The sequence below is a fragment of the Antedon bifida genome, chromosome 5 (assembly GCF_963402885.1).
Source record: "Antedon bifida chromosome 5, ecAntBifi1.1, whole genome shotgun sequence".
Classification (NCBI taxonomy): Eukaryota; Metazoa; Echinodermata; class Crinoidea; order Comatulida; family Antedonidae; genus Antedon; species Antedon bifida.
In genome coordinates, this window is record NC_136230.1 from 27,785,547 (window position 1) to 27,807,305 (window position 21,759).

General features: G+C 34.4%; 2 protein-coding genes across 7 annotated transcripts in view; both read left to right on the forward strand.

Moving 5' to 3' along the window:
- LOC144842160 (kelch-like protein 8) overlaps positions 1–5,041 on the forward strand; it is a 34,098-nt gene extending 29,057 nt beyond the window's left edge. For all 4 annotated transcript variants that reach the window (XM_078698560.1, XM_078698559.1, XM_078698561.1 and 1 more), the window contains 4 exons: positions 171–314; positions 1,209–1,410; positions 1,643–1,745; positions 2,299–5,041. In XM_078698560.1, coding sequence (XP_078554686.1) covers positions 171–314; positions 1,209–1,410; positions 1,643–1,745; positions 2,299–2,319 — 470 coding nt within the window. In that variant the 3' untranslated portion in view covers positions 2,320–5,041. The remainder of the gene's footprint in view (positions 1–170; positions 315–1,208; positions 1,411–1,642; positions 1,746–2,298) is intronic.
- Positions 5,042–5,945: 904 nt separating this feature from the next.
- LOC144841883 (adhesion G protein-coupled receptor L3-like) lies at positions 5,946–21,692 on the forward strand. 3 transcript variants are annotated; one of them, XM_078698163.1, is made up of 29 exons: positions 5,946–6,062; positions 6,401–6,479; positions 7,256–7,449; positions 8,112–8,256; positions 8,714–8,904; positions 9,409–9,556; positions 9,677–9,907; positions 10,094–10,207; positions 10,324–10,440; positions 10,953–11,065; positions 11,463–11,654; positions 12,474–12,545; positions 12,897–13,020; positions 13,446–13,592; positions 13,995–14,079; positions 14,304–14,406; positions 14,564–14,610; positions 15,380–15,503; positions 15,940–16,049; positions 16,433–16,532; positions 16,849–16,999; positions 17,372–17,438; positions 17,561–17,624; positions 17,964–18,073; positions 18,321–18,489; positions 18,994–19,149; positions 19,412–19,504; positions 19,918–19,970; positions 20,630–21,692. In XM_078698163.1, the coding sequence occupies exons 2-29, from the start codon at positions 6,416–6,418 to the stop codon at positions 20,739–20,741; spliced, it is 3,396 nt and encodes a 1,131-aa protein (XP_078554289.1). In that variant the 5' UTR covers positions 5,946–6,062; positions 6,401–6,415; the 3' UTR covers positions 20,742–21,692. The 3 variants fall into 3 exon arrangements, with proteins under 3 accessions (XP_078554289.1, XP_078554290.1, XP_078554291.1); XM_078698164.1 differs by having other exon boundaries at positions 19,918–19,978; positions 20,630–20,727; XM_078698165.1 differs by having other exon boundaries at positions 19,918–19,974; positions 20,630–20,701.
- The last annotated feature ends 67 nt before the right edge of the window (positions 21,693–21,759 follow it).

A 21,759-nucleotide genomic window follows, 5' to 3' on the forward strand; every position in this document is an offset into this window, starting at 1 on the left:
ATTTTATGCAAATTATACACCTGTATTTCATGCAAATTAAACATCTGGATTTTATGCATATTATAAACCTGTATTTTATGCATATTAAACACCTGTATTTTATGCATATTTGGAAATAACTTACAATAATCAACAAAAACTTATGAATGTATGTTCATGTTTGATTGCAGTTGGTGGTAACGATGGCCAGGCTACTTTAAATACATGTGAACGATACAACCCACACCTAAATAAGTGGACAGAGATTGCCCCGATGCATACAAGACGAGCTGGTGGTGGCCTTACTGTACTTAACAGAAGTTTATTTGCCATAGGTAAATCAAAACTCACAATCATCACCATTTGTTAAGACCTGGTTATCAACACTGAAATAGTATATGATTTTAAGGCAATCTAACAAAAAGACACTGAGCTCGCCTTGCCAAGATAGGAACTCGTAACAGTGCTTTGATCTTATGTCTGGCTGCAACAAATACTAGCAGTACTGTACTATCTACATATTATCTGAGGGGTGTGGAACTGATCATGTTGCAGCCACAGATAAACCCTTTGATCGAGCTCAGCGTCGTGTTAGATTGCCTTGTTTTAAGATTGTGAGGTAGAAAAACTCAACAGTGCATCTAATAATTATTGGATCATAAGTTAAATATTTAGTTGCAGACATTTAAAACATAATAAATAATAATCCACACATGAGTAAAAATCTATGTTTACTAAATCCCAGTATCAAAAGTTAGGCTTCAGTTACTATAGCAACCCTTGAGCATTTCGTTTCCAGGAAGTTACCTAGCAACAGGCAGCTGCCTTTTATTATCTTCGGTTTGTTAAAAATTGATTTTATTTCAAGCCAGCAGACCACAATTTAATACAACATGAATCAGTGTAAACTATATTATAATCATATAATTTTATTTAAATATGACATGCTTATGAAAATTATATTGTAAATGCCTAAAACTCTGTCTACACTACTATCATTATCAAACTTTATGTGACAACAAAATTTAATATGCCCATATATGGACATGATTATGTCATATCACCATGTTTGAGCATATCACTAGTTTGATAGTGTAAGGCTTAAGCTTAAGGTTTTAAAATTTGTTGTTATTTTTTTTTTATACAAAACAGTTGAAAGTGCAATTAACCTGACAAAACACTTTATTGAATTTTTCTCAGAATGAAACATTTCAATTTTTTGTTTACAGGAGGATTTGATGACAGCTCGCCATTAAATACTGTTGAAAGATATGATGTTCTTAATGATAAGTGGAAGTTCGTTAAACCAATGAATGTATGTCGGGGCGGAGTAGGGGTCACTACCATGTGTGGCAAGATATTCGCTGTCGGAGGTCACAATGGGTCAGCTTATTTGAACTCTGTCGAGTGCTATGATCCAGAAACAGACTGGTATATTATTTTTTTTAACCATTTTTATACTGGGTATGATTCTATATGAAATATGTTTTTGTGTAACGTTCATATTTAACATTATAAAGTTAATTAATCGGTTTAACCACATAATATGCAACAGAGTATAATGTAAATGTACCCTATACAGATTCACAATACAGTGTCTACACTAAAATAATACACTAATATTATTTACAAGTATTAATAAAATCAATTTCATTCTTTTCAGTTGGACAATGTTGCATAATATTGCGATCTGTCGAGCAGGTGCTGGAGTGATTACGTGTGCGTGCAATGTTCAAATGTTAAAAGATGCTACTAAAACTAGTGGCGTAAGTATTATGTCTTTTGCACCTATTAAGGGGACACTGTCCTGTGAAATGAACATGAGGCAATATATGTTTTAACACTATGACCAACCCCCTATTTATGAACACCCCTATTAAGGGGACACTTTCTTGTGAAGTGAGCAAGAAGCAATATATGTTTTAACACTGTGGACTATTCAGTGGATACCTTTATTAAGGGGACACTCTGTTGCGTCCTGGAGATTATTAGGTCCTCCTGTATGCAAATTAAAGCTATAAACGCATCATTTTCTTCAACGTTTAATTAATATTCATGCATATATCAATATTGCCCACACAAATCCTTGCTGAACAGAAGTGTACATTAGTTTACCAATAATGTTTTATTTATAATGTTGAATTATGTTTAGAAGGATAAATCTATAACTGGACTTATTATAATAACAGCAACGTTTCACGACCTATCCAGGTCATATTATCAGTTGAATAGAATATTCTTGTAAACTTACTACTACCTGGATGAATGACAATATTCGTACCCATAGTATTGAATTATATTTTTCTTTTTTTTCCATAGGATATTGAAAGGTACCTTTAGTAACTGAACTACCAACAAACCTTAAAGCCATGGTGCCTCAGTGATACAACCAAATCAGAGACTGTTTTTGTTTCGTTGGATCTGATGAAAATATTTCTGAGTCATAATTTCTTTGTAAACAATTTCTTACTACACATTGCATTCTACTAACCTAACAATGATACCAGCGGTCAGTGGTATCTTATGGTACTGGTAACCGTATTGAAATTATACCATATACTACCAACACCAACATTGTGGCATACACTTCAGCTACCAGGATCCACTTTTCAATATGTATTGAATAAATTCAATTTGGTGGTATTCAACTCAACTTTAAAGATATATTGTCTCCCTAAAAAATAAATTGTTTTAATGTTTTTGTTGAATATGCCATTTTAATGTCACATAATAGTTATTCACTTTGACCCAAAATTGGATCCAAAAAAAAAAAGATTTACCTGAAAAAATGTAATTTAAAGTGAATGGGTTTTTGGTTGAATTTAACGGTTTATTTTTCTTTTTATAAGTGAAAACATTGTTTTCTTTGTACAGAAGATTAACTAAACTGCGAAATGGCCTATTCAAAGTTTTTTTTATATTAATCTTCGTTTTTCATGTTTTTGGGGGACAATATATCTAGTGAATATGACCACTGGTCATCACTAAGAATTTTGGTGTAAAACGTGTGACCAAGTTTGGACTCTCCTTTCCAAAAGTGGCTTTTTAAATTTTGAATAGTATGCATTCTTATATAAAACTTGCGAACAGTGACCGATTGTTCTGTATAACGCCAAGTTACTACTTAGTAGCTATGTATTCACAGTGTCCCATGCTGCATAGTCAGGTAGTGAAAACACTGTTACATAATACATTTTGTTTTTCAAAAAATACTCCTACGTAATTGGAATTTTTGTCATAAAAAAGAAATAATTATTCCCTTTATTTTTTCAGAAATATTTGACAAATTATGTAATTTGAATTGTTTTTTTTGGTATAATCTTTGCAATAATTATTACCGCCCTTCTATGTCATTCCAAAGGTTGCCAGGTTAGGTTCATATTCCGTCAATTTTTTTACAAATTTTACAAATAACAGTTTATTATATTTTCTGTAGATATGGGTTCTGGTTTAAATGTTGAGTTTTATTGTTGGTTTTTTATGACTTTTAAACAGTGTTTGATGTTTTTGGCATTCATGTTTTTGATTTTTAAATTACTGAATGAATAATATATGTATAATATTCTATTAATGTAGACCTTTTTTTTTCCTGTGGCAATATTTGGTTTCAACTTTGTTTTTAGTAACTGTATTATATTAATTTGTCTGCCTTTAATTAATTTTGCAGTGTTTATTGGAAAAGAACAAATGTTAGTGGCTTTTATAGTGATATAAATAAAAGAACAACACTTAAGAATTTACATAGTATAATAAATAAAAATTTAAAAAAATAATTTGTTTATTAATAATACAGTTGAACCCACTAAGAAGACACCTTCGAGACCCAACAAATTTCCATCCCGGAATGGTGGTTAGCTGTAAAGTTACAACATAATATATTTCCCCTTAATAGGGTGTACCCTAACAGGAGTGTCCACTGATAAGAGTGTCCCCTAATAGGAGTATCCCCTGAACAGGGTCATAATTATTTTCAACAGAAAACAATTCTAGGGAGTCTACCCGTTAAACCGATGGTGGAACTATAATACAATCTCGCGGACGGGCAACCACAGTAAAGTGTTTATATACGAAAGAAATAATCTGTTCCTTATTAGGGAATTACTGCAGTATTTAAAGTTACTTCAGCATTTACCTTGATCCAAAAATTCTAAATTGATTTACCCATCCGCGTCGCATGTTGAGGTTAAAGGTCAAAATTCATGACGTAAAACTTTGTACTATCGATACAAATTATATTTAATTAAATGTAAAAAAAGATAAGTAAGCTTAATAAGTATAATAATGACAAATATTAATTATCAAAAAGTCTTTCATAAGTTCGATCTTAATTTATATTAAATCATTTTGCACTTTATTTTTATATTTAGATCGAGCAATTGTACAAATTGCGTAATTCCGTTTTACAATATACATGTATTGCAATTCAAAACATAGACATAGACAGGTGTTTGTAAATACATTAAAAATATATTACATACGTTTTAAATATTTCGAGCTGCCTTTTTTCTTGGAATCATTTCTATATTATCCAATATCAATCAATTAATTGAAAACTAAATCGTTTTATCGTAAGGTCCGCAAAGTTTCTTGGTATAAAATAATTAAATAGGTTAACCTAGTTAACTAACTAGGTTAAAACATGGTAAATTTTTTTTTTAAAGTTTTACAATCTATTTGAACACAGATATGTTACTGATAAACATCTTATAAAGAACATGGAACCAGTGATAGCTCTCTAAATCCCCCCCCTCCCCCCCCCCCCCCCCAAGGATTTACATACTGAGGGGTCATCAATCCATCAATAATCAATAAAAATCTATCAATTTTTTAGGCTAATTCTACATATGGTAACTGGGCTATCTATATATTACAAGAGAGAGCATTTGTACGTTTGTTAGTCATTACCTGTCTCTCGATCGATATCACCTTTATTCAATACAGGTTACATGTTATATGATATGGTTTAGGATTGCAAAATGTCATTAAGCATATTATTATTTTAGTTATGAATATTATTGGTACTTGGAATGTTATATCTAAGCTCAGTTTTAATTAAAAGATTTTTAAAATATAATAATTTTGTTTTTGTGAGCAAATTGTACGTTGTAGAGTCTGAAATAAGTTGATATGACCGCGGCGACATAACCGAAATACATCCTGACGAATATGGGTATTTTGCATATCAGACATCTGATTGGTCTATCGTCTATGTCTAAACCACGGTTCCAGCAGGGATCTTGTTTTTATATGTTACAGCTTATCGAGTGTGTTTTTCGACTGAGGCGATTTTATCCGATTAAAACAAATAATAACAATTACGTAATGTAATAATAAAAAACATTAAAAATACCTTTAAGTGAGTTTAACGCAAAGGACGTAATAGCACGGCAAGTAATCTGACCAATCACAAGCGATGGGATTATTCAAACTGTCGCTTGTCATTGGTCAACTCACTTGCGTTGCTCTTACGTTGTTGCGTCGGTGGTGGAAAACTAAGCTTTATGTAACAACGAAATAATCCGTAAAAAACAGTGGTTCTATATATTTTGCACTATAATCGAACAATTAACCTTATTTAATGAGTTATAAGTACGCTCATCTTTACAGTGTAATATTTGTTTGTAGCAATAGGTCTACTTGGTGTATTTTATAATGATGATAATCTAATCGATAACCAAGGTTTCTATATCCGGATTGTATGAGAGAATGAATAAACCGGATATATGTACAGGTGCGTTCTGGCCAAACGTGCGCATTTCCGCTTCACGTCGTCATGGTCACCATGTGTTAAATGAACGTATGTGACGAAATGTAATGTTCCCGTCATAGTCTGAAAAAACTTTTAACAAGAATCAGCCAATGAAAATCGACGTTATGGATCACGTGGCGGTCTGTTATGGCGAGGTACGTAGTTTGCGTTTATAGTCGATAATGTTCAAAATCGTCGTCACTCGCAGATTTGGAAGCCGTACTAAAAACAACGAAATGCAACTGCTTTGTGTCTGATTTTTTTTTCGTTTTAAATTTGTACGTCGTATAAAATAAGCCTACATCAGTTAATAGACATACTTACCATCTAAAACGTGAGTTAAATTTAATTAATTTTTGTATTGTTTGATTGACAAATTGTATCATCGCTCTTAGATTGTCGAGCATTGTTTGTTTTTTGTTTATTTAATGCGTGTATTAGTAGTTATTTGCTAAAATTTATTATAATTATCTAATGAATTAGTTTACATTTTTAAACAATTTTTTTTCTTTTTATAATTGTATAAAATACCGTATAGTATTCTGTGAAAAACAACGCATCAACGTAATTGTCGATCAAAAATATATAAGCCTAGGCCTATACGTTTCTATTTTCTATCAGCATATATTAATGAAGACTATAGAAAAAATAAGTTAATTTGTTGTTACTTAGGTTGTTCGGGTTGTTATGGGGGAAGCGTCTAGGGTCGTTTCAAGTGTGTGCTTTCTTCTTGCTTTCACACTGTCGGCGGGTAAGTATCATCAAAGAATAGATATATATTTATTCTCTGGTATTATACTTTTCTTAATTATGATATTATGATTACTTAAGTTAAAAAGTTAGAGTTTGAACGATAATTTGATTTTAATTCACGTCCGAAGTCAAAAGTAGGAAACATTTAAAGTAATGAGAGTTTAGAATTTGCGAATATGTAATTTAGCCTTGGAAGTATAACTGTGTAATTAGATGTTTTGCCCTACTCTGACGTAATTTGTACTTTATACTAAGTACATTTGAGAATACTTGCGAAAAAATTCGCAAGTAGTCCCACCCGAGAACTACTTACGAATTTTTTCGCAAGTATTCTCAAATGTACTTAGTATAAAGTACAAATTACGTCAGAGTAGGGCAAAACATCTAATCACTCAACTCCCTGACGCAAAACTACAATTACAATATAACTGTGTAGTCCTACATACAATGCGTTCGGATTTTCACATTCTTCGATCGTACTATAGGACGTTATCAAATCAATATCCAGGTGGGCTGCTCATTTGCATACATACCTGGGCGATATCCTAGTTGTCACAATCGAAAGCTCTGAGGCTACTTTAAAGCTTGGTTACCACTAGGACGCAATGCAAGGACGTAAGCGCAACGTAACCGAATTGACCAATGACAAGCGACAGTTCGGATAATCCATCGCTTGTGATTGGTCAAGTTACTTACGTTGCGTCCTAGTGGGAACCAAGCTTAAGGTTCTAGCTTTCACGTGTTTAGGCCTAATAGTTCTGTATTTACATTTAGTTAAAGGTGAATGTAACTCGCCGACGTTGCCACCGAATTCGTGGGAGGGAACGATCCAGAATGCCAACTATGGCGTTGCAGTCTACCAAAACGACCAGTCTTGTCGATGGACTATAAATATGTCAAAGGGCAGTCGTGTCAAAATAGAGTTTGTTTCTTTTAAACTTGAAGAACAGTGCTATGATTTCTTGGAGGTAGGATATTTCAATTGTTTGGAAACTTGTTTTCACTACAGCCAACCCCGAAAGTGTCCCATTAAGCTTGGTTCCCACTAGCGACCAATTACAAGTGATAGATTATTCGAACTGTCGCTTGTCATTGGTAAACTCGCTTGCGTAGCGCGTACATCCTTGCGTTGCGTCTCTAGTGTGGGAACCACGCTTCAATAGTTCTACTGTTGGTCCCATTAATTGGTCGAAATCACGACCAAAATGTTGATGATGAACGCAAATTAAGATAGGACATGTCTGCTTGTATCTTTGTGTATATGTTTAGTTTGCTAGATTAGTTAATTAGAAAGTTACTTTGCACAAATACCAGTAGAACCCATATTAGGGGATACCTTCGTGACCAAACAAAATGTCCTCTTAATATGGTGTCCCTAAATATAGGGGTTGGCAGTTACAGTGTTAAACATACATTTCCCCTCATTCGTTTGGGGTGTCTCAAAGGAGTGGTACAAACTATACCTGGTAAGAATGTTTCTGACTTCAGCAGTGTCAAGGCAGCAAATACCTTTCCATTTTTGTGCTAGAAATAGTTGTGGTGGATGAGAGGTGATAGTTAGTTATAATTATATACACTGATATATAGGCCTATATATATATTTAATATTATTATTATCTCAAATTGTCAGATTTTAGACGAGAATGAAGAAGAAATTGGAAAATATTGTGGAAGCGAAATTCCGAACCCAATTGAATCGAGTGGCAGCAGTGTAACTGTACATTTTCAAAGTGATAACACGAATGGTTTTAAAGGTTTTCAACTAAATTACACAGGTACAGTTAATCTATGTCTACACTATCAAAACTAGTCTGACAAAAAAAGTGTGATGTGCCCAAATATGGTAGCGATATGCCCAAAGATGGTAGTGACATCATCCTGTCTATATATGGGCACATCACATATAGTTTGATAGTGTAAACAGAGCTTAACTTGGAATAAAAATATCATTCCTAAGTTCCTTCCGATTACGACGCTTTTAAGATTTGTTTCCAATAGGACGTAACGCTAGGACGCAACAAGGACTAGCTTCGTTCCCACTCTTCTTGTACGCAGCGCAAGAGGGACGTAAACGTACCGTAAGAAATTTGGCCAATCACGACGCGAGGATCATCCCGGACTGCCAATTGTGATTGGTCAATTCACTTGCGTTGCGCCTACATCGTTGCGTTGTATTCAGGTGAGAACCAATGAACGCATTGCTCATTTAAATGTTTGTTGTTTGGTCTGTAGGGTTATGTAAAGGTATCGAGCTGAATGCTACGAATGGGGGTAGCATAGAGAGCCCTCTGTACCCAGATACGCCACCTGGATTATCAATCGCCTGTAACTGGAAATTCATTACTGAAGACGGCTACAAGATTATACTGCAGTACGAACATTATGATGTCAGCTATGACGAATGTAGTAATGACTACTTAAAAGTAAGGTATTTTCAATAATTATCCTCGTCTTGATCATTCATGGCAGTTATTTTATTTGTTCACACATAAAGTCATACAAAAGGCATGTGTGAAATATTGCGTCACAATCTGAAAATATTGCGTCACAGTATGAAAATATCGCGTCACAAAATCAAACAAGCAGAAGATACAAATTACAAAATCAATATTTACCAAAAAAGGTAATATAAACATTTCATTCATTCAGTAATTCATATAAAAATAGAAATTACAGTAAAAAAGTATATTTACAATATTTTATTTGGGAAAAATATAAAATTCACAAATTATTGCAGTTAATATTATTTATTCATCAATATTTTTTTCTATTTATTCATGTAGTAAATAACTACAGCTATATACTGAATATCCAATCCAGTTTCTTACTTTAACTGTTGGGATTAAAAACATACCCTCTGGATAATCATTCCCTTGTTGTTTACTTCAATGTTTTTGTCTGAAATCATAGTTACAATTTTTTGTTAGGTCTATGATGGCGCCGACGAGTCGGCAACAATGTTACCGACAACATGCGGCAACAGCAAAGCAGACGACACTTCAACGAGCAACAATCTGATCATTGATTATTCTGGCGGCGAATACTCCAAGTTCAAACTGAATTACCATGTCGAACGTAAGTAGGCTACATTTTGTAATTTTTAGAACAAGTAAAGAAGAAAAAACAGCAGGGAAAACATAAGTAGGCTAGAGAAATTAATAATAAACATTATGTATTATCAATTTACATTTACAGAGATTATGCCTTGCGAATACCACCCATGTAAAAATGGAGGAGAATGTACTGACGTCAGTTCCACGGACTTCACGTGCGCATGCGCAGCTGGTTATACCGGCGATGTATGCGATGAAGACGTAAATGAATGTGAATCTGACCCGTGTGGACACGCCATAGAGTGTGTGAATGAAGTAAACAAATTTCGCTGTATTTGTTTGGATGGGTATGCAGGTGCTACTTGCACAGAAGGTACCGTATATGGATATTCTTCAAAAACCTTTTTTTTTCTTTGGAAATGATGTGTTACAAACGGAAAATCAAGTCACTATCGAATAAATTACGTTTAATATTTCATTTCATTTGTCTGTCTATTAACTTATCAATAGTTGAATGTTTCGTTTGTACTGATTGATAAATAAAAAACTTTTCTTTTAGATATTGACGAATGTCAACATCACCAATGCGAAAACGATGGAGTATGTCATGACGTAATCAACGGGTATACTTGTGAATGTGTTAACGGATACCGTGGGGACAGATGTGATATAGGTATGTTCTATATTTAGAATGTGACGTTACATCGAGGTGTTAACTCCCTGGTTGCATTGTATGTATTTATTCACGTTGTCTGTTCTTACAGCCCTTTTCCTATAATCTATTTTCAGAACCAGAAGCTCCGTCCTGTGCAGCAGAACAAGATACCACCGAGGGAAGTTTCATTACATGGGAGACTACAGAACCAGATGAGCAAGATGTCCAAGATTGTCCAGAGGGGACGGACGGTAATAAAATCAATTCAATAAACACAAAAGAAATAACATACGAAACAAAACAAAATGCTGCAAAAGTCTACAGACTATACAGAAGGAGTCGCTCACACCTTTTGAAACAATAAAGTGTAAACCTTCTCAATTTTTAAAGTTTAATCTGTAACGTTATTATACAATTATTATTATTTATATAATTGTGTAGGTCAGGCAAGACGCAAATAAATAACACATCGATACAAAACAAAACACTGTAAAAGTCGACAGACTATACCAAATGAAATGGCTTACACCTTTCGAAACAATAGGTAGCAGCCTGAGGAAGCCCGCGAGGAAGTCAACCCTTGAATAAAGTTTGTGTCCATGAGTACATGTTACCTCTGCGTATTACAACGCGTTGATTTCTTAAGCTTGAGTTGTAACTGTAGTACTGCAGTCATAAGATATAAACTATAGGTCCAACCTTTTACTCTTTTGCAAGTCTAATTTGCAACGTCACTTTGTATTTGTATTTGATAATTGTGTAGGTCAGGCAAGACGCAAATGTGTGGTGATTTCTGAGAGCCCGTTAGAGGTTACGTGGGGAGACCCGGATTTATCAGAGTGCGTTAGTCCACAGTTCGAAGAAGTCAGCAAACTGGTAATTATAATATAAACAACTAAAACGTATATAAACTCGACAATTATTTATTTTCACATCGACATCAACACGCATAATCTACCGTATCAATCTTTAAGCGTAAAACCAATGCTTGGTTCCCACTACGACGCAACGAAATGAGGTAAGCGCAACGCAATTTATTCGACCAATTCTGACGTGATTCATGGATGATCCATCGAGTTGTGATTGGTCAATTATTTGCGTTGCACTTACGTTTTTGCGTTGCGTCATATAGGAAACAAAGCTTCAGAATGTAAAAGCTAATTCATTATGTAACATTAATGAACAACAGTTTTACCTTGACGTGAAATATTGTTAATGTAGTCTCTAATAATCAACTAGACTTAGGCCTAAATTAAATTAAATTAATTCTTAGGCGGAAGAACTAGTGGAATCGCCTTCAGAAGACGGAATTATAGAAGTTCTGAGTGTTTTACAAAATATTACAAATACAGACTCCGGATCTGAGTTGTTCCCCGCCGATCTGGAAATTGCCACTGACACAATTGCTGCTATTGTTGACGCTACAGAGACAACTGATATCGATGATGTTGAAAGTTTGGTACAGGTGAGATATCTGTTTAACTTGCGTAAGTTGTGTCGTGCGCAGCTAGCATTTGATAATCCTTCAGAGGCTTGATTAACACAGTTTCATGCTACAACTGTATCTTGTTCTTATTAATTTTCTCCTCCAATCTTTTACTTCTTTTTTTCTCCAATCTTTTACTTCTTTTTTTCTCCAATCTTTTACTTCTTTTTTTCTCCAATCTTTTACTTCTTTTTCTCCAATCTTTCACTTCTTTTTCTCCAATCTTTTATTTCATTTTTCTCCAATCTTTTACTTCTTTTTTCTCCAATTTTTTACTTCTTTCCTCCTCCAATCTTTTACTTCTTTTTTCTCCAATCCTTTACTTTTTTCCTCCTCCAATCTTTTACATCTTTTTTCTCCAATCTTTTACTTCTTTTTTCTCTCCAATTTTTTACTTCTTTTTTTCTCCAATCTTTTTCTTCTTTTTCTCCAATCTTTTACTTCTTTTTCTCCAATCTTTTACTTCTTTTTCTCCAATCTTTTATTTCTTTTTTCTCCAATTTTTTACTTCTTTCCTCCTCCAATCTTTTACTTCTTTTTTCTCCAATTCTTTACTTTTTTCCTCCTCCAATCTTTTACTTCTTTTTTTCTCCAATATTTTACTTTTTTTCTCCATTCTTTTACTTCTTTTTTTCTCAAATCTTTTACTTTTTTTTCTCTAATCTTTTACTTTTTTTCTCCAATCTTTGACTTCCTTTCCCCCTCAATCGCAGGTTTTGTGTTGTTACTATATCTTTTCATATTTCTATAAACCTCCCTAACTTCTATTCGGTGATTTCGAACGTGTTTTTTTTTCAGTTATTCAGTGAGAGTGTCGATAATATTGTTGATCCCACTACAACATCTGCTTGGAAGAACAGTAACAATCCGGTAAATTCTCTTCTAAGATAGGCCTACACCAATTTAAAAAGCAGTAAATAAATATAGAACCACCAACCTAAAGGCCAATTTACACAGACGAGCGGTAACCGTAAGCGGAAAACCGCGTAGTTGTCACACGTATAATCTGTATCTATCCTGAGCGGGATTCCGCTTAAACCGCCCGTCCGCGTTCTGCGTAATGGTCATAAGAAATAACATAGATTCTATATTTTTTCCGCTTTCCGTTATCGTTGTCTTGAGTGTGTAAATTGGCATTAAAACGTCGTTTTAAACTTACAGTTTAGGAGTTGTAACTGATGTCTTTTCTTTTTTCACCTGTATGAGTTATTTTGATTATAGGATAAAGCAGCACAAACGGCAACATCTATTCTGCACTCTACCGAGACAATGGCGGAAGCAATAGCTAAGATACAAAAGGAAAACGGTGATAATTCGGAGACTGTTATAAAACTTGACAATTTCGGTAATAACTTACCCATAAGTCGCATGTCAAACAATATAATAGATAAATAGATAATTGGTCCTGCGTCCAGTATATTACCTAAGTAAACTAAGTAATAAAATACAGACACAGTTGTCACGAGTATGGGCCGCTCATTTCCACTTAATCAAGACTTAAATGTTAATTCGTGTTGAATCGAATCACACAATAAATAATTATTGTGCGCATGTGGAGAAGTTAGTACATGCTTCCTCGCTCCCATCTTTTGACGATTTCTCGTTCCAGGCGACCTAACAAGTTCCTATATCGTCGCAAATAGAAAGCGCCCTATTAATTGATTACCAGACGAATTGTTTATTGTTTTATTTATTATTTTTATATTTGTGTTATTTATATCTTTTTATATATTATTGTGTACTTATTAAGATTTTGAATTGTCTTAACAGATCTCAGTATTAAATTATTTGATAACTCGACTGAAAGCGGCGGTTACTTTTCGTTCGGTGATGGAGACGGCAATGATACATTAGTTAGTACCAGTAGCATCACTCTACCAAAATCTGTTTTCGATGTTGATACAGAAAACGAGCCAGGTATATTATAAATTCAGCTTATTGTTGCCATTACACCAATATATTTTGATGCATAATTACTTGAATATATAGGCCTAAATTAAATATTCCTTTAAATTGACGAACATCATTTGGTTATATTTTTATGAATTGTTAAGGAAATCGATATATTACCTGATGTGTAGACTAAATTCAAGTGAAAATGTTTTAGTCTTAACGGTTATAGACAACGTCTTATATAGGCCCTAAGTCAAAGATGCTCTCCATGCGGAATGCCATCCTGAGATGAGTAGAAGTAATTTGTTGTTTTTTGTTTATTTTGTATTCATTTTTTTTATTTTACTTTCTATGGATCAGAGATTCCGAAATAAAAGAATGAATGAATGAATATTGTTTAAAATTGTTTTGTGATATTTTTTACAGATTTTGTTGGGATCTACTCAGCTAGATTTAAAACGATTGGAAGTTTACTGAACGCATCGTCATCGGGAACAGAAGATCAAGATCAGTGAGTGTTATGTAGCTAAATCTACCAAAAGAATGACTTTGCGTTTAAAGTTAAAGTAAAAAATGCAAGGTGCCCAAATATGGTAGTAATATGACATCATCATGTACATTTTTGTCACATCAAGATTGATAGTGTAGACAGAGCTTAAGTAAAAACTTACCACATAATAAGTTGTTGTGAAAACAGGTCAATATGCAACATTTTGGAAATTTTGTTTTGTATAGATATGTAAACGGAGACATTGTGTCTGCAAAAGTTCTTGGATACCAAGATGTAAAATTTGAAAACTTGTCAGATCCTGTAATTATTGTGATTCAACATCATGAGGTAATGTTTTAATTTTGTTTTAATTAATTTAGTATTGATTTATTTATTGTGCTTAGTTACTATAATTTACAAAATAAAAAAAAACCCGTTGTATAAATAAGCATTACTCGTCCAGAAGACGGTTATAGCATCAGGGTTTTTTATTTTATTATTTTAGGACGCAAGTAATGAAATAACATGTGTGTTTTTAAACGAAGATTCCACGTAAGTAATTTACATTTAATTTACGTTTATGACATGTCCGTAAACAATTGCAAACGTTACGTAAGTAATTTACATTTAATTTACGTTTATGACATGTCCGTAAACAATTGCAAACGTTGCCCCTAAGTTTATTCGTTGCGCCTACGTATATTCGTTGCGCCTACGTTTATTCGTTGCTGCCTACGTTTATTCGTTGCGCCTACGTTTATTCGTTGCGCCTACGTTTATTCGTTGCTGCCTACGTTTATTCGTTGCTGCCTACGTTTATTCGTTGCGCCTACGTTTATTCGTTGCGCCTACGTTTATTAGTTGCGCCTACGTTTATTCGTTGCTGCCTACGTTTATTCGTTGCTGCCTACGTTTATTCGTTGCGCCTACGTTTATTCGTTGCTGCCTACGTTTATTCGTTGCTGCCTACGTTTATTCGTTGCTGCCTACGTTTATTCGTTGAGCATACGTTTATTCGTTTCTGCCTACGTTTATTCGTTGCTGCCTACGTTTATTCGTTGCTGCCTACGTTTATTCGTTACGCCTACGTTTATTCGTTGCTGCCTACGTTTATTCGTTGCTGCCTACGTTTATTCGTTGCTGCCTACGTTTATTCGTTGCTGCCTACGTTTACTCGTTGCGCCTACGTTTATTCGTTGCGCCTACGTTTATTCGTTGCGCCTACGTTTATTCGTTGCTGCCTGTACCAATTAAATTTGCTTACTTTTGTGTCGTACTTTATTATTTTTATTCAATAATAACGTCCTCCTCTTTCACACAGGGATGCCGCAACTCAATGGGACACCACAGGTTGTGTCAAAGTCAAATCAAACTCAACACACACAGAATGTGCCTGCAACCATCTTACAAATTTCGCTGTTCTAATGGACGTTCATGGAATTCAGGTAATCAAAGTTTATTTATTGTAAGGAATCAAACCATGTAACGCAATTCCATTTATTTATTGTAAGAAATCAAACGATGTGACGCAATTCCGTTTCTGTATTGTAATAAATCAAACCATGTAACGCAATTCCGTTTATGGTCCAACTCAGACAGCGTCGTACGACGAGGCTCGATGAGTCGGTAGAAAATTACAAATTCCTCGCGACGACCTAAAATCTACGCCCGATGCTATCTCAAGACGAATCCTCTCGTCGGGATTCAACTCACCGACGAGTCAATACATTTCGTATGCGGTCGGAGTTGGCCTTATAAGCAAGCAAACCATGCAACGCAATTCCGTTTGTGTATTCTAAGAAATCATACCATGTAACGCAATTTTCGTTTGTATATTGTAAGAAATCACAAATGTAACGCATTTTCTGTTTGACCTTATAGCAAGAGTTAGATGACGCACATAACGTAGCCTTATCTGTACTGTCATACATCGGTGGCACGCTGTCAATCATAGGCTGTATACTGTCAATCTTCATTTTCGAGTTCTTCAAGTAAGTTTCATTACTTAAATGATCAAAACTGATTTATTTCATTGTTCATAGTCATTGTCATTGTCATTCTACTCATATCCGAGTAGGCCTGGCCATTCTGATGAAATGTCTTTGTTCATTGCAGTCTTGTGCTTTATTATACAACTTCATACAGAGAGTGTTGACATCAAAAATTCCCTCTATCCATCTTTTTCTTCCTCTCTTTCATCTCCCCTCAACTTTTAAACATTGTTTTACCCTTTCTCCAGATTGTTTCCATCCCGTCTGACAATATGTACAGTGTAAATTTATTATTAGATTAATGTTAAAAATTATCATAAACGAATAAAGAAAGATAAAGCTTAGGCCTAATCTTAAAATAATCTTTCTTTTTATCTGATTAGGCTTAAGTCGGACCGTATTCGAGTTCACGAGAACTTGGCTGGTGCCATGGCTGCCAGTCTTTTCGTTTTTCTTGTAGGAATTGACAGAACTGAGAATAAAGTAAGTGTTTTATTATTTTATGATTAATTCATGTATTTCTTTGTATACAAGTATTTTGAAAACCAACTTGAATGTTGTGACCTATGTTTATGTGGATGTTGGTTAATGGAATTTATATCTTGCCTTGATTTGAAGTATTTGAAACTTTTAGCCACATTTCCAAATCGGCATCTTGCACTAGGCCATCTTGCACATCTTTAAGACTCTCCCTGACGATCTTGGAATAAGCTATCTTCAGATTTCAATTTCTAGGCCTACTTCTATCATTGCGTTCAGAATTTAACGTAGGCCTACCATTTTCTTCTTCTCCATAAAGTATGTGTGCAAAACTTTTGCAATTCTACTACACTACCTGCTGACAGCTATGTTTATGTGGATGTTGGTTGAGGGAATTCATCTATACCTTGCTCTGGTTAAAGTATTTGGAACTTCTAGTCACATCAAGAAGTATTTAGTCCTTGGATGGGGTATGTATTCATGTAACAACGTTAAGCCGCAGTATAGCAATATTTCAATAATGTGTTAAAAATCTAAGATACTACGTGTGAAAACTCCACTATGGAAATTGTCACACTGATGCTGAACATTCAGTCAATTCACAACAGAGTATGGAAGATGGTAGAGAGAATTCCAGACGTTTACGAGGTTTTCAAAGTAGAAACATTTGGTATATTTATACACCTGCAATATGGTAATTTTAGCATAATTAATTAATTAGCATACTTTTCTAAGTAATCATGTTAGAAATGACAATTTCATTTCAACAGAACCTATTTCCTTCGGGTTTTTAAAGTCGGAAAAAATCCTGATCCAATATATTTTCTTTTCATTTTCTAAAGGTGTTCCATTGGTTGTGATTGGCATATCAGTTGGTGTATTCTTTGACAAATATGGATCAGATAATGTGTACGTTGTTTTGTTTGTTTTGTTAAAAAAAAAATCTATTATGTTGCTATAGTTCATGATATGTTGTGGGAATTGCATGGAGAGTAGTAATACTTACCGATAGTTTTATTTTTTCTTTTCAGGTGCTGGTTGTCAACTGAAATGCTTCTCATCGTCTTCGTCCCAACCGTTGCCATTGTCGTCATTGTAAGTCGTTGGTTCCAGTCTTCGATTCCTTAAGACGATTCGATTCTTTCAACCTATCAAACATCAAATACCTATTAATATTAGGGCGCTTTCGATTTGTTTACAAGATAGGAACGTTATGCGCATGCCGAGACATTGGGATGTGCTTCTTCCACACAGTTAGTGTGGATTCTAGGGGCTCGTTCAGGCTGTTTACCCGGGTAAGTTGGTTCCTACCCGGGTAAATAGCAAACCTGAACAGACCTAAGATCCAGCTGACAATCAAAATATTGTGTAGCTTCTATAGAACGTGGCAAATCGAAAGGTAATTTAATGTTATACCAACCTTTTCTTTCACAGCTGAATTCAGTTGTTTTGGTCATTGTTGTCCGTGTGATGTTACACTCACTTTCTGCTAAAGACAAGATCAAAGGCGGCAACTGTCAAGATCAGGAAACATCAGCAATCAAGTAAGTATTGCTGACGTCATCAAAAAATATTCATACTGTTATTTGAAAAATTACATTATTACATCTCCTTTATTGCGTAAATTAATCTTTTCTACAGAATTATGGTAATCGTTAGGATGACTTTAACTCCACATTTGAAGCCTTTTAAGTTATGTTATCCTAAACGTTTGATGGAGTTATCAATTATGGAGAAAGTAAAATGGTATATTCTGGAAATGTTAACGATGGTTTTATCTTTGATATTTAGAACCAGCTTGAAGGCAGCTCTTGTTTTGCTACCACTGCTCGGACTTACATGGGTGTTTGGATTCTTGTCTGTCAACGAATATACAATCATATTCACCTACCTGTTCGCTATATGTAACTCACTGCAGGGAGTCATCTTCTTCTTGTTCCACTGTCTCATGAATGTTGAAGTAATTACGTTGTGTTTTCATCTTTAAGCTTGTTTCCCACTAGGACACAGCGCAAATGACGTAGAGACAACGCAAGTGAGTTGACCAATGACAAGCGACAGTTCGAGTAATACATCGCTTGTGATTGGTAAAATCCCTTACGTTAATGTGTTGCGTCTCTAGTGAGAACAAAGCATCAGTATACAAATTCGTTGTTATCATCTCCATCATCAAAGTGCCATAAGACTTACCGTATCTTATACAGATTGCATTAGCCTATGTTAAAAAAGATTTGGAATGAATTTGTTCTTTATACTGGGGGACCTCTTCAGTCAAGGACTGTTCTCCAAGAGGTCGCAGTAGCATACTGAATGTACTTTAGTCAGTGGCTGAGGAGACCGTGACGTATGTCTTTCAGAAGAAAAAATTATACATCCTAGTTCTCAGTATCAGGCTGTCTCACGGTCCAAACTTTATTTTGCCTCCATTTACCTGCAGATAATAATCTCTACATTTTGTCTACAGGTTAAGAAGGCTTATCAACGGCGCTACCGCAAGGCAATGGCTGCCACAAGTAGCATGAGCACGACAACAACGTCACGAGTTCACCAAAGCAAGCGCCGTCCTTCTGCAGGAACAGATCTTACCAAACGACGAACCTCTGTCTCAAGCCAAGAATCGGTTAGTATTAGTTATAGTTCGTGGCACAGTTTGTGCCGCAGGTGAAGTATGGTCTGTACTACGTTTTGTATTGCATACAATAAAAAATAGAACCCATCCTTTGGAAGAGCCGTGTTCAGGGGACACTTTCCCGTGAAGCGACTACTAATTCAGGGGACTCTCCATTAATGGAACACGTTAACACTTTAGAGATTCTACTGTATCACATGGCTACATAATGACTGTATTGCAACTAATAAACATGGTTATCATTTTACTTCAGTACGCTTATGACAATCCCGTTGCCGATACTGGTTTCGATGGGAAATCAGTGAAACGTAACAATGAAGAGAATGACTTGAAAAATAAAGCACTGGTAAGTAATGATTATTATATTTTTTGTCTATACATTCCTTTCTTCTTTGTTAAGTTCTGTCTACTCTATCAAACTAGCTTGACAAAAACAGTGTGATGTGCCCAAATATGGTAGTGATATGCTTAAATCTGTGATATCATCATGTCCATCCATCACATTTTTTTGTCACATAAAGTTTAATAGTGTGGACAGAGCTTTAATGTATGTTGGGATCCATCTTGCATGTCCCCACTGCCCACCCAATAACACAATGTTTCTCTTTAGGCTTATACATTCCTTTCACACTGCCTGAAAAAAAACGTCGGCGTTTACACACACCATACAAAACACCCCTGTGTGTGTAAGCGGTTTTGCTGGGCAATGTGAAAGAGGTACCACATTAAATTAAATACTACTATTATTTATCTTTTCAGAAATCTACCCCTGTTAAAATGAATGACATTAAAGTGGGGCTGACTACAGGAACGTAAGTAGGTTAGCGCGATCAGTTCATACCGTTTGCTAAACGCATGTTGCTGCTTTTTACTTCTTTGCTTTTTGTATCCCTTTTTCCATCCATAACCTTCATCAAATATTGGCATACTTTCTGTTTTATGTTCGTAGCATACGAGTTGGAGTTGTTTCGATTTAGCTGCTCAGCTACCGATCCCTGGGTTAAATCCACTAACGTCATTATTTTGTCTCAACTTCATCCAATCCCAAATACTTGATTCAAGACTTTGCATCGCATCTTGTGTGTTTATCTTGATAGTGGATCACGTCCTTCATCCTTGGAAATCCTTGTCTGTTGTGTTTGCGCCTAAAAAACATTTTAAACATTATAGTTAGTCCACTTTCAAGAATACTGACTATACATTTGATGCGCGCGGTGACTTTTTTTGATGTTTAAAAATGTTGTGAGCTTTGAGCATGAATTAAATTACGCATGATTATTTAATGATAAATGTAAATAATAAATTCATATTTTTAATACAATTTCGTTTTCATGACATTTATGCTATTTTCTACTAATTATATGTATGAATATTAATATACAACAACACGACCACCGACTTTGATGCCATCCTGCGACATCCATTCGGCGGCCCGAGAGGTAATAGTAAAAATTGTTTTTTTTCTCTTTAGAGATCCGCAAGATATAAAGGAGAAAGGAATGGTAGAAGAGGCTAGAGTTGCCATGGAAACTATACTTGAGAAGAAAAACAACGCTAATACAATTAGTGGCAACATGGCGTAATAAGTTAATTAATCTAGTTACGTTGTCATCTTTTAAATCCAGTATATAATGTATAGATTTAGGTTAAATTCGATATAGCAACTGATTATTGTGAATTTATAATCAAGTAATGGATTTGTAGGCTAGTATATCAAATAGACACATTAATATTTCGTCTTCTGTACATTTAGAATTAAAATATTATATTTATCTACAAATAAAATAATTTATTAGTAAAATAGTATATGTATATATAGTGTGGCTACGGTATTTATTGAACTATACTAAATAGTATATTACACATTGTGAATTAGTCCAGAATATATTAATATAAATGCAATAATATAATTATACAGTATTTATAATTTGATGATTTTGGCGTGAGAAAGAAAATTGGGAAGGTAAGAGGATTGGGAAGGGGTGGGAGGGCGGTTGGATAAATGCTTGCGTGGTTGGTAATGGTAAAAGATGATGAGGAGATTTCCGACATTGGTTTATCAGTTGCAATGACGGATGATGATTTAATCATTATTATTCACTTTATCAAAAAAATGTTATTTAATCTTTTCGCTTTTCACAAAATCGTCATGGATTTCGTCTTGTATAATTGTTTAGTGAGTTGAAAAGTTTAATGTTATAACGATAGTATTATATTATACATAAAATAAGTTCTGTACAAATACATCTTTGTAGTCATTAGAGTGTTAATGCAAAACTCCTCTTGTAAGAAATTAAATATTGTATACACTTTTGATTGTGAGACAACCAATCTGTAATTAATTTTCTTATTATTTATATAGGTAGTAGGTTTATGGAATAATTATATTAAAAAAAATATGGATTACATGCCTAGGACCAGGATTATTACGTATTCTATTCTGTTTTCAATATGCATTTAGAATTACGGTACCCAATAGTTTCAATTGATTTACAATAAATTAATAACGTAAATAAATGAATTACAGTAGTAAATATGTGTTTCTTTATTATTACTACATTTTCGTTGTACTTGACACGTCGTGTACTTAACTGTGAGAAG